This window comes from Brachyhypopomus gauderio, unplaced genomic scaffold (genome assembly GCF_052324685.1).
Source record: "Brachyhypopomus gauderio isolate BG-103 unplaced genomic scaffold, BGAUD_0.2 sc807, whole genome shotgun sequence".
Taxonomy (NCBI): Eukaryota; Metazoa; Chordata; class Actinopteri; order Gymnotiformes; family Hypopomidae; genus Brachyhypopomus; species Brachyhypopomus gauderio.
Genome location: NW_027507627.1, coordinates 1 through 16,570, shown reverse-complemented (window position 1 = coordinate 16,570; position 16,570 = coordinate 1). Strand labels below are relative to the sequence as shown.

At 48.6% G+C, this 16,570-nt stretch overlaps 1 protein-coding gene across 1 annotated transcript; it reads left to right on the top strand.

Moving 5' to 3' along the window:
• Nucleotides 1-5,539: 5,539 nt before the first annotated feature.
• LOC143508151 (protein Wnt-6-like) lies at nt 5,540-11,181 on the top strand (the record flags this gene model as incomplete). The annotated part of the gene is made up of 2 exons (XM_076996681.1): nt 5,540-6,311; nt 10,961-11,181. Coding segments are annotated over exons 1-2 (298 nt in total), but the record flags the coding sequence as incomplete, so codon positions are not given.
• Between the last annotated feature and the right edge of the window lie 5,389 nt (nt 11,182-16,570).

Sequence of the window (16,570 nt, the reverse complement as noted above, 5' to 3'; positions counted from 1 at the left end):
TAAGGAATGAAATGTTAAGTTTTAGCTCTGGAAATAAAATATTACTGTGCTAATTTCTTTAAAAACAGTATTTGTCAGTTTTGACTTTAATGAAGACTCCTGGAGACAACTGAACCATTGTAATTATTACAGACAACTTTTCTGCGTTTTAAAATCTCAACGGATTTTTAGCAACCACACGATGGCGCCATATACAAACTCTGATTCCTGATGCTTAAAGGAGTTTGATTATAAACCATATCTAATGAAATTACAGAATTATTTGGTTAATCACCATCACAGACAGATTGTTTGCCTAGTTCTCATGAGATTTGTTTAAATCCAATTATATCTTTAAAACACTGAGATAAAGTTTGCATGGCCTCTCTGTATTATGACTTATGAAGTTCTGTTGGTTGTAACTGGTACAATGTCACCTGTCTGTGTTCTGTTGGTTGTAACTGGTACAATGTCACCTGTCTGTGTTCTGTTGGTTGTAACTGGTACAATGTCACCTGTCTGTGTTCTGTTGGTTGTAACTGGTACAATGTCACCTGTCTGTGTTTTGTTGGTTGTAATTGGTACAATGTTTCTGTAGCATCTGCATCTTCATTCTGTCTCCCTGCAGAGAAGGCGGAGCTTCATGGAGTAGGTGTGGCCTTGGACAACCAGGGACTACAGTGTTCCACCATACACCATCGTATTTTAAACATCAGTTTACAATGTATGTTTTTTCCATCCATTTGTTCAGCAATTTGTTCAGCAAAGTAGTTGCATCTACTACGATTCATAAAGAGCATACCAGTATAAACAGGAACTTCTTTCTGTGTATATTTTGAGTGATTTGCTAACTCCAGCACTAGCTGTGATCAGATGTATGTTAGTGAAGTTTAATGCAGGATTACCTTCTGGCTGTGACACAGATCTGCACTGTCCTTACTACATGAATCAGCATAGCTGAGAAGTTCCTAGTGTGCGTGTCAGACTTGCCAGGCAGTGACGTTACCCAGGCAGACCCGCTGTGAGGTAGGCAGCACTGCCACACTGCATGCTGGGAGACTTCATCAGTCTGGCCCAAGCAAGCCTAGCAACATTCAGCAGGGACGTAATTATGGAGTGTTGAATATGATTCAGCTGGAAGAAATGATCACTGCTGGAGTGAATTAAGGTTGGGGCCCGTGTGTTAGCCGGGTCGTGTAGAGGTAGGGAAGGGGGGGTCATCATTAGTAAACATGTTAAACTCACTTTTGTTTGTGTTTGTGGGAGTGGTGCTGTGTGTCCGTGGTGTCCAAGCAAAGGCAGACCTGTGGCAAGAATGAATCTGTAATGACTCAGCAAAAACATGTCCAGCTCCTTAAACCAGTCAGAACAAGAGTCTGGACCAGAGTTTGATCCCAGTAGTATGGGGAATCCTTCCTCAGGGAAGTATGTCTCCAAGTGTCTTCTCTCCAGTGTGGATGGGGTAGTGTTCTCCTAGACTGGATCGATCTTCTCTCCAGTGTGGATGGGTTAGCGTTATGTAGAACTGTTGCATGTTCTGACTCCGCCCTCTTGTTCTGTGCAGAACCAGTACCAATAATTCACTGAACGTTCCAAGAAAGTCCACGCCTGTCTGTGGCACTCCTGCCCCCTGCTGTGCACATCCGAGGACTCTGTGCTGTCCTCCCGTACGCCAGACACACTTGTTTACCCACTACTAAGGGCGTGTGGCAGTATCGATGTTTAATAACTCAAACTGCATTGCCAGTGATGAAGGAATTTGATGAAGTTGACTTCTCATGGGGATTCCAGAGATGGCTGTGGCTTGGTTTTAAAAAGGTTATGACACATAAGCTCCATGTGGTTTCGATTTGGCCATCATTTTAGGTTCGCATATAAAACATTATGTGCAGTGGGGTTTCTAATCCTATCAGATGATAATGTAAGGGGAGTGTGTGCACTCCCTGTTTAGCCGGAGGAGCCTTAACAATGGAAGAAAAATGGATAGGGGACGTGATTTATAGTGTAGAGTGACACAGGAATTTGAGTTTAGTAGTAAGAGATGTCCTGGTTGTCCCTCCCAGACTGTCTGCACTTCTGAATTAAAGAGGGAAGATCTTGGAGTGGACCCTCCAGAGAAGACGGATAGAGGAGGATAGATAGAACCAACACGAGGAACCTTCAGTTGTCTGTGTGTGTGTGTGTGTGTGTGTGTGTGTGTGTGTGTGTGTGTGTGTGTGCGTGTTTGTGTCTGAGACAGACAGACAGACAGAGTAAGAGAGAGCTAAAGAGACTTCCTTGGTCTTCAGAGACCTGTTCTCAGGGATGCTTTGCCAAGACCCCAGGCGTAACACCCTGCTGTACTTTGAAATGGGATCTTTATTGTCCATAAAGTTTAAGCCAAGTATGAAGAATCGCTCCTCCCAAACAAAACACACACACGCACGCAGGCATACGCACACACACGCACACACACGTGCGTATGAACAGATAGAGAAGAAAGAAGAGAGAAAACCTATGTTATCACATCCCTGTTTCCAGTTATGCCATAGTTATATATAACTGGAATACGATAAGGTAATTATTATAACGTTTTGTGTCTGTGTAAAAGATCTTAAGTTGAGCGTAGTCGTCTCCCTCCTCTGTTGAACACTGGGGACGTTTGATTGCACTTACTCCATAATTCAAAGCTGGATGAGGTCAGAAGGGTTATCTGCTTTCTTTTATGTAACGATAAGTTGAAGAATTGGTGCACTGATCCACCTGCGTCTGACTGCAGTCTGGTCAGTGTATCCCCACTGAGAGCAGAGGGAAAACACAAGCGCTGAATCAAAGAAACATGGCCTAGAGATAGCAGATAAATGTCCCATCTGATCCAATCTCGACTCCCGTGCCATCACACACACACACACACACACACACACACGCACAACATGAAAAACACGAGCAGGATTTGTATCTGTAACGGAGAGGGAGACAACAAGATGGAAACAGAGAGGGAGAGAGAGAATGAGAGAAAGATTGAGAGAGACAGAAACAGAAAGAGAAGGAAAGGGAGAGAAAGAAAGAAAGATGGAGAGAGCGGGACAGGCTGACAGAGAGAACGATGGAAAGAGAAGGAAAAGTATTTTAAAGATGGAGAGAGGGAGAGAGAACAAGAGACAGAGGAGAGTGAGTTGGAGAGAAAGATGGGGAGAGTGAGTTGAGGAGAGAGATGGGGAGAGTGAGTTAGGGAGAGAGATATTAAGAGTGAGTTGAGGAGAGAGGTGAGGAGAGTGAGTTGAGGAGAGAGATGATAAGAGTGAGTTGATGAGAGAGATGGGGAGAGTGAGTTGAGGAGAGAGATGATAAGAGTGAGTTGAGGAGAGAGATGATAAGAGTGAGTTGATGAGAGAGATGGGGAGAGTGAGTTGAGGAGAGAGATGATAAGAGTGAGTTGATGAGAGAGACAGGGAGAGTGAGTTGAAGAGAGAGATGGGGAGAGTGAGTTGGGGAGAGAGATGGGGAGAGTGATGGGGAGAGTGAGTTAGGGAGAGAGATGGGGAGAGTGAGTTGGGGAGAGAGATAATAAGAGTGAGTTGGGGAGAGAGATGGGGAGAGTGAGTTGGGGAGAGAGATAATAAGAGTGAGTTGGGGAGAGAGATGGGGAGAGTGAGTTGGGGAGAGAGATGGGGAGAGTGAGTTGAGGAGAGAGATGGGGAGAGTGAGTTGGGGAGAGAGATAATAAGAGTGAGTTGGGGAGAGAGATTGGGAGAGTGAGTTGGGGAGAGATGGGGAGAGTGAGTTGGGGAGATAGATGATAAGAGTGAGTTGAGGAGAGAGATAATAAGAGTGAGTTGAGGAGAGAGATGGGGAGAGTGAGTTGGGGAGAGAGATGAGGAGAGTGAGAGTGAGAGGGAGTTGAGGAGTGAGATGGGGAGAGTGAGTTGAGGAGAGAGACAGGGAGTGTGAGTTGGGGAGAGAGATGAGGGGAGTGAGATGAGGAGAGTGAGTTGAGGAGTGAGATTGGGAGAGTGAGTTGAGGAGAGAGACAGGGAGTGTGAGTTGGGGAGAGAGATGGGGAGAGTGAGTTGGGGAGAGAGATGGTGAGAGTGAGTTGGGGAGAGAGATGGGGAGAGTGAGTTGGGGAGAGATGGGGAGAGTGAGTTGGGGAGACAGATGTGGAGAGTGAGTCGAGGAGAGAGATGGGGAGAGTGAGTTGAGGAGAGAGACAGGGAGTGTGAGTTGAGGAGAGAGACAGGGAGTGTGAGTTGGGGAGAGAGATGGTGAGAGTGAGTTGGGGAGAGAGATGGGGAGAGTGAGTTGGGGAGAGAGATGGGGAGAGTGAGTTGAGGAGTGATATGGGGAGAGTGAGTTGAGGAGAGAGATGGGGAGAGTGAGTTGAGGAGAGAGACAGGGAGTGTGAGTTGGGGAGAGAGATGGTGAGAGTGAGTTGGGGAGAGAGATGGGGAGAGTGAGTTGGGGAGAGAGATGGGGAGAGTGAACTGTCAGTGATGATGCTGGCTGCTTTGATTGATTGCATTACTGTATCGGAATGCAAATGTTAAATCTGCAAAGACTTCAAAAAGAGCACAGAGGGTTAGAGTTTCAGCTCACACCCTCCGGACACCTCCAGACTGACATGGAATGTTAGCTTAGTATGCTGCGTACAGACTCCTAAGCCCAAAATGAAGCATCATCTTGAGAATGCTAAATTATGAATACAGAGCTGATAATGCCAACAATGTCCTCTGTCGTTCTCCGCTGATGGATGCAGGGATTATTTTTGGATGGATAAATGGTATCAGCCTCGTCCCTTAGCTTTACAGGCCATGTGTTTTGCTGAGCTGATATGTCAATACGTCATTAATAGTGTATGGTTGGGAAGCTTTCATGTGCCAAATTAAACTCCACAGTCTTCAACCATCATCACTGAGCACTGAGAACAAAATCTGCATATCTTATTTTTTTATTTGTTTTTTTTTATCAACAGAATAAGACCTTAATCTCAATTCAATTCAATTCAATTCAATAATGCTTTATTTGCATGACTGTATCAAGGTACACTATTGCCAAAGGAGAGACTATTCTATGATTTTCGACATTACATGTAGCTATTTACAGTAGCAGATTTGTGAATTTGACACTAAAATGAATTTGGTGTTTGTCAACACAGTTCATGAGACAAAACAGCAAAGTGGCAGATTTATGTGAGCACGTTCATTCTTAGTCGCCGGGATTACGACGACACGGAACATGACGTGATTCACCGTCTTAATAACAATATTGTCGTTTTAAGGTGAAGCGATATTAAACAATATCTCAAAGCTTAGCTTGTTTTTTTAATGTAAGATAATGAGTGATACATCTTTACAATACACCACAGTTCATCATTCAAAATCAACCCATAAAACGCACAAAAAACAAAACAAACAACAACAATAAAACAAATAAGACAGCCCGTTTTGTTTTGATATTCCTGTTCCTATCCACTTGCTCACCTTTCTCGGTTTTTTTTTTTTTTTTTTTTTTTTTTTTAATTATTTTTTATGTATCAGGTCTCATTTTACGTTTGTAGGCTACATCACAGGAAATAGGACAGGTCAAGGTGAATTTGAAACAGCTGACTGAATTCGCAGCCCGAGCTACAGTGTCGTTTCACAGAAGGTCTTTTCTTTTCTCTGGAGGTTTTGCGTTGCGCCCGCGGCGTCTCGCGGCGCAGATAAGCGCGAGGATCTGCAGGGAAGGAGAGCGCACGCGCTCCGGGAATTAACAACTTGTTGAGGTTTAGCTACCTGCCGCTGGTGAACGACAGATCTGAGCAATATCGCCTTGTAACATAAGGGCACAGTGCCTACGAGACCACCCCACACTGCTGCTGATGAAACGTTTTGAAACTATATTTGTAATATTTCCATTTTCTCCAGGAACCACTGCGTTGCCTGCGCCTGCAGGCAGAGGTCGGGCGCTTTTCGCTCCCTCGGGCTGCAGAAAGCTCGCAGATCTAAATCGCTCGCTGATGGAATTCAGGAGTTTTTGGTGAACACGCCGTGTCACCTCTTCAGCGGGTCTTTAAGTCGGAAGTCGTGGACGAGAAAAAGTCTTTGGCACTGAGGCTGCTGCGTGCGTTGTCCCTAACAGATAAACACGATTGATAGCGACCATTGGCAGCCCAGATGACATTTGGCGGTTTCTAGTGGTGCTGATTCCCGGAGAAGATCTCACATTCACAGGAACATCGACCTCTGTCACCACCGGACAAGGGGTCCTTTTAGGATAGGGACAACCATCGTGACCATGAGACCTCAGGCAAGATCACAACTTGCGTTATTCTTCATTCTCCTGTGCCCGGTCAACATTATTGGACTGTGGTGGTGAGTATTACTTTATGTCGATACATAACTGCTGTACCGCATTGAGCTTTCTTTTAAAAGTGTGTGTGTGTGTGTGTGTGTGTGTGTGTGTGTGTGTGTGTGTGTGTGTGTGCGCGCGCGCGTGTGTGTGTATGAGTAGGGGTGGAGAGGGTAAACGTATCGGTCTACCTTAACGCGTAATAGCACTAGTGCGGACACGAATGGATAGGAAAATTTGACAAATTACTTTTCATATCAAGTTGGCATTACTCGCGGGCTTTGAGAAATACACACCTTGTCATGGGGTGATGCGCCAGTCACTGTGCCACGCGCGTATAAAAGCTTTTAGTTTTAACCGTGAAATAAGTGCTGTTAACTTTAAAAACATGTTAAGGGTTGAGAGTGAGTTTTTCAGGTTTCTTTTGCTGAATCCTGGGTGACTGTGTTTAGATTAGCTATATTTTTTCAACAACACACTTGGTGTGTAGTGTTTAAAAGAATCCTAACACTTCCTAAACACCTTAATCAAATATATTTTTGAATGCAGGAATCTTTTAATTTCACCAACTAAAGCTTTGTAGTCACCTGATTTCTGTTTAAGGAGATCTAAGAGTTAATTGGCAGAGACGTCAGGGGGGTCAGACCTGGAATTTGAGGTAGACCTCCAGGCTACGGGTGTCATCATAACCCGGCTGCCCGTGCTGCTGTCCGACAGCTATGAGCTGACGGGGGATGTTTGGGACGTGCAGGCAGACAGACTAAAGCAACACGTTCCTCTATGCTGCCCATCCACACGTCACCTCTGCGTTTTTCACATTTTCACCTCATTAGTTCCTAAAAATGAGATTTTAGTCTGCGGCAGAGTTTGGGCACCACTAAGCGTGTGTGTGTGTGTGTGTGTGTGTGTGTGTGTGTGTGTGTGTGTGTGTGTGTGTGTGTGTGTGTTAATGCATGCACAACACACACACCTGGAGGTCCAGTGGATATGAGGAGACAGTGATGCTTCAGTGGGGCGGGGGGGTGTTATCTGTGTGGTGTGTGGGTGCTGAGTGCCAGGCACACAGATGAAAGGGTCTGACATGAGTCAGTCTCTGAGGGACCAGAGCTGCCTGCAACTCTCTGCTGCTGCACAATCACTGAGCTCATGTGTTGGCACCCAGCCAGGAGTCTGTCCGACAGGTGTGTGTGTACACCGTGCCCTCTCTGTGGTGTGTGTGTGTGTGTGTGTGTTTGTCCCCCCATAACCAAGGCTACGTGTGCCTTCACCTAGCGAAGCATGAGTGTCTCTAAATAATCACCCAGTGTTTGTGTAACATGTGCCTGCCTTCCAAGCCAGCACTTTGTGTGTGTCTGTGTGTGTGTGTGTCTGTGGGTGTGTGTGTGTGTGTGTGTGTGTGTGTGTGTGTGTGCGCGCTCGGGGGGGGGGGGGGGGGGGGGGGTGTTTGTGTGTGTGTGTGTGTGTGTGTCACAATGCCCTCTCTTCACTGGTGTGTCCTGATCTTCATGCGGATCGCAAGAGAAATGCGTTTCATTTTGATAACAGAGTGCTTTCAAATCAAGCAGCTGTGAGAGGTAGATCAAATAAGGACTGGGGTTTGATGGGGGCTGGGCTTAGATAAGTTGGGGTAAGATTAGGACTGGGCGTAGATAAGGGTTGGGGTAAGATTGGGACTGGGGTTAGATAAGGACTGGAGTTTGATGGGGGCTGGGCTTAGATTAGGACTGAGGTTAGATAAGGGTTGGGGATAGATAAGAACTGAGGTTAGATAAGGGTTGGGGTTAGATTAGGACTGGAGTTAGATAAGGACTGGGGTTAGATAAGGACTGGGGTTAGATAAGGGTTGGGGTTAGATAAGGGTTGGGGTTAGATAAGGACTGGGGTTAGATTAAGGGTTGGGGTTGTATTAAGTGTTGGTGTTGGATTAAGATTCGGGGTTAGATAAGGGCTTGGGTTAGATTAAGGGTTGGTGTTGGATTAAGGGTTGGTGTTGGATTAAGATTCGGGGTTAGATAAGGGTTTGGGTTAGATTAAGGAGTGGGATTGGATAAGGGTTGGGGTTAGAATAAGGGTTGGGGTTAGAATAAGGGTTGGGGTTGGATAAGGGTTGGGGTTAGAATAAGGGTTGGGGTTAGAATAAGGGTTGGGGTTAGAATAAGGGTTGGGGTTGGATAAGGGTTGGGGTTGGATAAGGGTTGGGGTTAGATTAAGGGTTGGGGTTTGATAGAAGGTTGGAGTTAGATTAAGGCTTGGGGTTAGATTAAACCTTGGGGTTGGATCGAGGGTTGGGGTTGGATAAGGGCCAGTCTCTTGGCCCTGCCACACACACCTGTCCGCTGGGTGTGAGTCACTCCTCTGCCCATAGAGCGAGTGCAGGACCCCTGGACCCTCCAACCACACAAGAACCAGGATACAGAACCCTCCCACTTCCCACCTGGGTCACCAATCACCCTACAGGGGTTCAGGACCCTCCACACTGCTGCTTCACTGGTTTGTGATGTGGACAGAGGCAGCCATGTGATCCACGCGCTACAGCCTGACTGGAGCGTCTCGAACAGGACAGCCAGAACGGCCCTGCGCCAAATCACCGCATAACCAGCATACTTTGGGGATTAAGGAGGGCTGAATTTCGCTGGTTTTCAGTGAGACGCAACAGCGCTCCTGCTGGTGGTCTAAGGACACTGCGCTCGCACTGAGTGTTTGGATAGCTTGTCTTAATCACCACTTCCCTCTCTGTTCCAGTCTGCCTTATCTTTATGATCTATCGCACGCAAGGCCATTCGGTCTGATCCTGACCGCACGGCGATGGTCCGTGTGTGGCCAAAGTGAGATTTGCCTTCGTGTAGAGGAGGGATGGGCTCGGGGGATGGTCTCATCTGGAAGGTTTGCGTTTATTCCTGGGTGTACTACTCATCACCCGTCGCCCCACTAGCTCTGCCTGAATCCAGACGTTAAAGAAGCAGAGGAGTACTGCTGAGAGCCCCATGTGACCTCTGGCCCTGTGCGACCTCAGGGGCAGTGGTCAGGCTCACCTGGCACACTCGAGGCTCTGAGTCCCATTTGATTTGAGCTGAACAAAGGTTCGGCCCGGCCCTGTTCCTGATGGGTCTCTGTGCTGCTCATCTCCACACCAGCCTGTGGAGGGGCTAAGCTGATATTTAATCTCATCTCATCCCTTCATTCAGCAAGACAGCACAAAGACGCTCTGCTTTCGGCTGGCTGTGGACGGCTTGGCAGCTTGTCCAGTGTCTGCTCCCCTGGCCCGTGACCCCTCAGATAAACAGCAGCACAGCAGGAGCCGGTAGTGGCTGCTAGCACGCTAGCACGCGCGGGGTGTGCGTCCTGGATCCGGGCCTGGGTCAGTGCTGCAAAACACACACCAGTGATGTGTTCCTCCCCTGCTGTCGCCATAGAAACCTTGTCAATGTGTTGTCAATAAGAGACAGGACAAGTCGAAACGCGAAGAAGTGCAACCTCAAGATTATCGGACACATGTGTCCACACACACACTCGTGAAAGGCATGTTACCGACGCTTTATTAAAATGCCCTCTCTGACTTGCAATTTCAGTCACTCATAAACAGTATATCCATTTCTTTCTAATGACAGAGTCATATGAATTTAATACTCTGTGTTAACATATGAGAGTCTAATCTTGCCAAAAGACATCTACAGTGTTCTGGGTCTTCAGGCCGCCACTGAATAAGTGGTTGTGTTTAAGTGAAATATTTGTCCAATCAAGATGGCCCATATCACTCGAGGACCTGCTATCTCCTCATCCATATTTCATGTTGGACCGCCGTGGAAGAAGTTGGCAGGACTGTCCGTGCGACTTCTTAAAACAAACTGCCGTAGCAGATGAAGGCTATTAGTCTGAAAGATTAGCTCTGACGGCTGAAGGGAAGGCAATGAGGTGTCCTTGCTGAATTCCGGCTCCCCCAGACGGCTGTGGAGCGATAAAGCCAGTTTGGCTGTGCGGGCCAGATCCCCTCAGACCCAGCTGGAGTGGTGAGACTGAGGAGCAAGGGGCGGGGCCTCAGATCGCACATTAGGCCAGTGAGGGAGTAATGGGAGGGGCTCACCACTGGACCCGCCCTCTCCTCTGTCATCAGCCACTGAGGTAAACACTCTCTCCAAGTGTAAACATGTGTCTGTCATCACTTCAGAAGAAGCACAGCAATTAAGATGCACCTTTTCTCAGACGATATCTGTTTATAGTTAAGGAGTTGTGCCACTCTTGTGGACACTGGCGTGTCTGGCTCTAGTAGTTTCTTTTGTCGTGCATCTTCTTTGACACAGGTGAAGAACAGCGAGCCTTTCCAAACTGAGCCCCGAGTTAACGAGGGGGCAGCCGGACTTGGTGTGAACCACAGTGTCTCATTGATGATGCTGTACATCATTTAAAATGCTTTGTGTAGCATGAGATAAGAAGACTTGATGGGACTGGAGCGTGCAGTCCTGCTGTGTAATCTGGGGCAAGTGAGAGTGCTGGGTAATCTGGAGCACGTGTGGGTGATGGGTAATCCAGAGTGTGTGCGGGTGCAGGGTATTCCGGAGTGTGAGTGGGTGTGGAATAATCTGGAGCGGGTGCGGGGTAATCTAGAGTGTGCGCGGGTGCGGGGTAATCTGGAGTGTGTGGGGTAATCTGATGCCAGACTTGTGGTGTGCTGCAGGGCCGTGGGAAGTCCTCTAGTCATGGATCCCAACAGCATCTGTAGGAAGACCAAACGGCTGGCCGGCCGGCAGGCTGAACTGTGTCAGACGCAGCCCGAGATCGTCAGCGAGGTGGCAAAGGGAGCCCGGCTGGGTGTGCGCGAGTGCCAGTTCCAGTTCCGCTTCCGCCGCTGGAACTGCTCCAGCCACAGCAAATACTTCGGCAAAGTCCTGCAGCAAGGTGAGCACAGTCTTCCTCTGTCCTGGGCAGGCCGTGACCCTTGGCCCCTGACCCCAGACTGACCCTAGGGCCTAAAGCACAAAGCTCTCACCTCAATTGACCAGTGAACAGGAGAACAGAGCTGTTGTGTCGGATACATGTAGACGTCTTTGTCTTAGAGATCTGTTCTCTCTGAAAACTGCTTCTGCTGTGTAATTGAGCTCTGGCGAGTGTCGGGTCATAAGCACACCCCTCTGCACATTTCAGCTGTTTGAAGAGAGTCATGAGATGAGAGCAGGTTCCCCTGACCCTCTCTGGACTGGTTTTGTTTTGGTGATGGTGCCACTGAAGTGGTTCCTCTTATCTGATGTTTTGTTAACTTCTCCACATCTCCAAGAGGATCTGGAGAAGAGCAAAGCTGGTGTTAAAGGAGAGTCCTGTGCTGGCCATTTAAACACACAGGGCATAAAATAGAAATTACTATTTTATATTTGAGGAAATATTCATATTTCTGGAAACAGTGGACTCCTGTACACCGCAGTGCTGATCTGTGATCAGTTATTAGCTATTCATAGTTATCTATATTGCTGTATTCAGCTAGTCCTCTTTTAAATGAGCTTTTATGCCTCACTATATAGGCTCTAGGTCAGGGGTGTCAAACTCATTTTCACTGCGGGCCACATCTGCATAATCATTGCCCACAGAGGGCCATATGTAACTTATAAATGTAACTACTCCTTAATGTGAAATGTTAAATACTCTGTATTGAATGTATTACTTATTCAAGTTACAATATTACATATATATTTGCACATGGATGTAAAAATATATATATTGTTGCTCTGTTATTATAACATGAATCCTTTTAATTTGTTAGGTTATGAAACCCACATTACTCCATCAATCAACGATCAAAGTAACCGAAGTGAATAAGAAAAAATAACATCAAAGATATCACATTTACAAAACTGGAAATATCAAATAACAGTGAAAATAGTAATTGTGCTTCAAAAACGCTCCCTCTGAAAAAAACTTTTAAACACGGTGATTTCTTCTGCCACAACAAAGCAGCTTTAACTGCTGCATGGTTTGTGGTTGTGGCTTCTGCGAACACACTCTGTAGCGATCGCAGTTTGCCTTTTAATTCTTTGGCAATTTGTTGTTTTTCTTAATGCCTAATTTTGACATACTTAGTTCCGTGTTTGGTCTCAAAATGCCGACGTAGATTGTCCTCTGATAACCACCACCACTTCATAACCCAAAAGACACGTTTTTTCTCCTTGAAGCAAAAACATGTATTCGCTTTCACATCTTTCTTGAAACATCCTTCCATCTGCATCGATTTTTCTCTTCCTGGACATTTTGGGATCATTATTATCATTATTATCAATTACTCTTAGCCTATTGGGAAAATCACATCGATGTGGAAACAATCCAGTGTCGAGATGCAGTCACTTCGTGGGTAACATAATTGTGGGAAATGTAGTTTTTGGTCACTGCACGTGTTTGACTTATTTTTTTAGACAATTAGGCTTTTTAAGCTCTCATGGGCCACATAAAATGATGCAGCGGGCCACATTTGGCCCACGGGCCTTGAGTTTGACACCCCTGCTCTATGGCATTGTTGAGACATCTGCCTGTTAAGTGGCTGTGTTAATCATTACATCCAGCAGAGGGCAGACTATCTGGCACAGTGCCCTCAGGCCATGCTTGTGGGGAGTTGGTGGCCTGTGGATGGATTTGCGTGGACGCTCCTCTCTGAGGATGCCTGCTCCCTGCTCCAGTGCCGAGGCCCTGATGTCTGTGAGCAGGAGCTGAGCGGGTGATTTGGCCCCCGGTGAGCAGACGTGTTCTCACACGGCCTGCAACACGACTCCTGCCAGTGACTGCGGCATGCTGAACCAGACTGAGACGGATCACCAGACTGACTGCCTCGTCAAATGCTAATTAATCATGAATTCCTCAGTGTCTATAGGCGAGGCATTAGTGCCCCGCTGTTTTGAAACGTTTGCCCCAATTATGGAGGGACGTGGCCCTGAATGGCCGTGTGTCAGCGTGAGACACTGTGCCAGCTCACCTCCTCTTTCTACGTAGCAGACCTGCAGGAAGAGGCCTGTGCAGTTTTGCCTGGGCACAAATTGCTGTCGGCGGGTTTGTTCCTTGTTAAAATGCAACCGCGCAACGCAGCGCCCCGCCCCCAGCCCCCTGGCCCCGCCTCCCTGGGCCCTGCCTCAACCACGCCAGGCTCGGCTGGTTCTATTAGCAGACGGCTGTGCTTTCTGAGCTCATAATGGGAAGATAAACAATACTCAGAAATATGATGCACTTCCAATCAGAGCACAGAACTGATGGGCATGCATAGCCTCGCCCCCTGCCTCTAGTGCCTCTCTGTCCTTCATTTCAGTCATATTTTACCTGTCTCTCTCAGCCCTCCTGTCTCTCTCAGCCCTCGTGTCTCTCTCAGCTCTCCTGTCTCTCTCAGCTCTCCTGTCTCTCTCTGCCCTCGTGTCTCTCTCTGCCCTCGTGTCTCTCTCTGCCCTCGTGTCTCTCTCAGCCCTCGTGTCTCTCTCTGCCCTCGTGTCTCTCTCAGCCCTCGAGTCTCTCTCAGTCTTCCTATCTCTCTCAGCCTTCCTATCTCTCTCAGCCCTCGTGTCTCTCTCAGCCCTCGTGTCTCTCTCAGCCCTCGTGACTCTCTCAGCCCTCGTGTCTCTCTCTGCCCTCGTGTCTCTCTCTGCCCTCGTGTCTCTCTCAGCCCTCGTGACTCTCTCAGCCCTCGAGTCTCTCTCAGTCTTCCTATCTCTCTCAGCCTTCCTATCTCTCTCAGCCCTCGTGTCTCTCTCAGCCTCAGCACACACACACAATACTCAGAAATATGATGCACTTCCAATCAGAGCACAGAACTGATGGGCATGCATAGCCTCGCCCCCTGCCTCTAGTGCCTCTCTGTCCTTCATTTCAGTCATATTTTACCTGTCTCTCTCAGCCCTCCTGTCTCTCTCAGCCCTCGTGTCTCTCTCAGCTCTCCTGTCTCTCTCAGCCCTCGTGTCTCTCTCAGCCCTCGTGTCTCTCTCTGCCCTCGTGTCTCTCTCTGCCCTCGTGTCTCTCTCAGCCCTCGTGTCTCTCTCTGCCCTCGTGTCTCTCTCAGCCCTCGTGTCTCTCTCAGCCCTCGTGTCTCTCTCAGCCCTCGTGTCTCTCTCTGCCCTCGTGTCTCTCTCTGCCCTCGTGTCTCTCTCTGCCCTCGTGTCTCTCTCAGCCCTCGTGTCTCTCTCTGCCCTCGTGTCTCTCTCAGCCCTCGAGTCTCTCTCAGTCTTCCTATCTCTCTCAGCCTTCCTATCTCTCTCAGCCCTCGTGTCTCTCTCAGCCCTCGTGTCTCTCTCAGCCCTCGTGACTCTCTCAGCCCTCGTGTCTCTCTCTGCCCTCGTGTCTCTCTCTGCCCTCGTGTCTCTCTCAGCCCTCGTGACTCTCTCAGCCCTTGTGTCTCTCTCTCTCTCAGCCCTCGTGTCTCTCTCTCTCTCAGCCCTCGTGTCTCTCTCTCTCAGCCCTCCTGTCTCTCTCGCTGCCCTCCTGTCCCTCTCAGCCCTCGTGTCTCTCTCTCTCTCAGCCCTCGTGTCTCTCTCTCTCTCAGCCCTCGTGTCTCTCTCTCTCTCAGCCCTCGTGTCTCTCTCTCTCTGCCCTCCTGTCTCTCTCGCTGCCCTCCTGTCTCTCTCAAATGAAATGAAATGAAATGTGCCATATTTTTGTAAATTGTGATTTTTACACTCCAATCGAAATTTGTCCTCTGCTTTGAACCCATCTGTGCAGTCAGAACACACACACACACACACACACTAGTGATTACTAGGGGGCTGTGGATCACACGTGCCCAGAGCGGTGGGCAGCCCTAGCCCGGTGCCCGGGGAGCAGTTGGGGTTAGGTGCCTTGCTCAAGCCTTGCTCTCTGCCCTCCTGTCTCTCTCAGCCCTCGTGTCTCTCTCTCAGCCCTCGTGTCTCTCTCTCAGCCCTCGTCTCTCTCTCTCTCAGCCCTCGTCTCTCTCTCTCTCAGCCCTCGTCTCTCTCTCTCTCAGCCCTCGTCTCTCTCTCTCAGCCCTCGTCTCTCTCTCTCAGCCCTCGTCTCTCTCTCTCTGCCCTCCTGTCTCTCTCTCTGCCCTCCTGTCTCTCTCAGCCCTTGTGTCTCTCTCAGCCCTCCTGTCTCTCTCTGTCCTCCTGTCATCCCTCCTGGGAGGGAGAGAGAGAGGGGGGGAGAGATGGAGGGAGGGAGGGAGGGAGGGAGGGAGGAGGAGAGTGTTGGAGGGAGAGAGAGAGAGGGATGGAGGGAGGGTGAGATGGGGGAGTGTATCATGTGTCACACTGCTTCACTAAAGTCCACATAGTTTCCCCTCAGTGCAGTGCTGCTGGTGCAGGCTCTAACTCTCTAATCCTCCTTCATATCTGCAAGGTATGTGCAGTGTGGATAAATTTAACACTGCCTGACCACCACCCCAACACACACACACACATACGTACACACACTGTGTTTAGACCTTTTGAGTGTTGCAGCTAGGGTAGGTGATGAGGGCCACAGAGACCACTATAAAGGAATAGAGGGTGTGTGTCAGTCATTCTCCCACCAACAGACGGTCATGTGAAGTGTGAGTAGAAATGTTTAACAGGGGCGCGCGTGTGTGTGTGTGTGTGTGTGTGTGTGTGTGTGCGTGCGTGCGTGCGTGCGTGCGTGCGTGCGTGCGTGCGTGCGTGTGTGTGCGTGCGTGCCCACATGTGTACCTCAGCACAGGGACAACACTGACCCAGAGTCAGCACAGCAAGAGCAGTGATCCTGTTTCAGCACAGATCACTGATCCAGAGTCAGCCCATCCCACTACACCTTCATCTTCATGCCCTGTAGCCTGAGACTGAACATTAAAGATCTGTTAATTCTGGCAGAAGCCTCCTGGCTGTGTCTCCACAACGTGCCTGGGCACAGACAGCTGGACAAATTTGTTTGGAATTTGTGTCTCGAAGGAAAATGTAATAACACACACACACACACACACACACACACACACACACACACACACACACACACACACACATGCAACGTTGAGAGAATTTTTGTCTGGTTTCCTTGTGTCGTGTTTTCCCGGACTCCCTGTCTGTCTGTCTGTCTGTCTGTCTCTCATGTCTTCTAGGTGGATCTGTGTGAATAGGTGTGAATCTCAGCCATGGAGGGTGTTTAAGCTCAGACTGATATAATCAGTCATCTGATACTGTAAAGACATGCAGATGTGGTATCAATGGCTGTAGCAGAAGAGGGGAGATGTTCCCGGTGTAGACCACACCGCCGCCAGGTTGCTCCGTGCTCACATCAGTCCCTCCCTGCTCCCTTTGTGCTGGCTAATGAGACACAGCAGAACCCCGGGGCGTCTCTCCAGCGG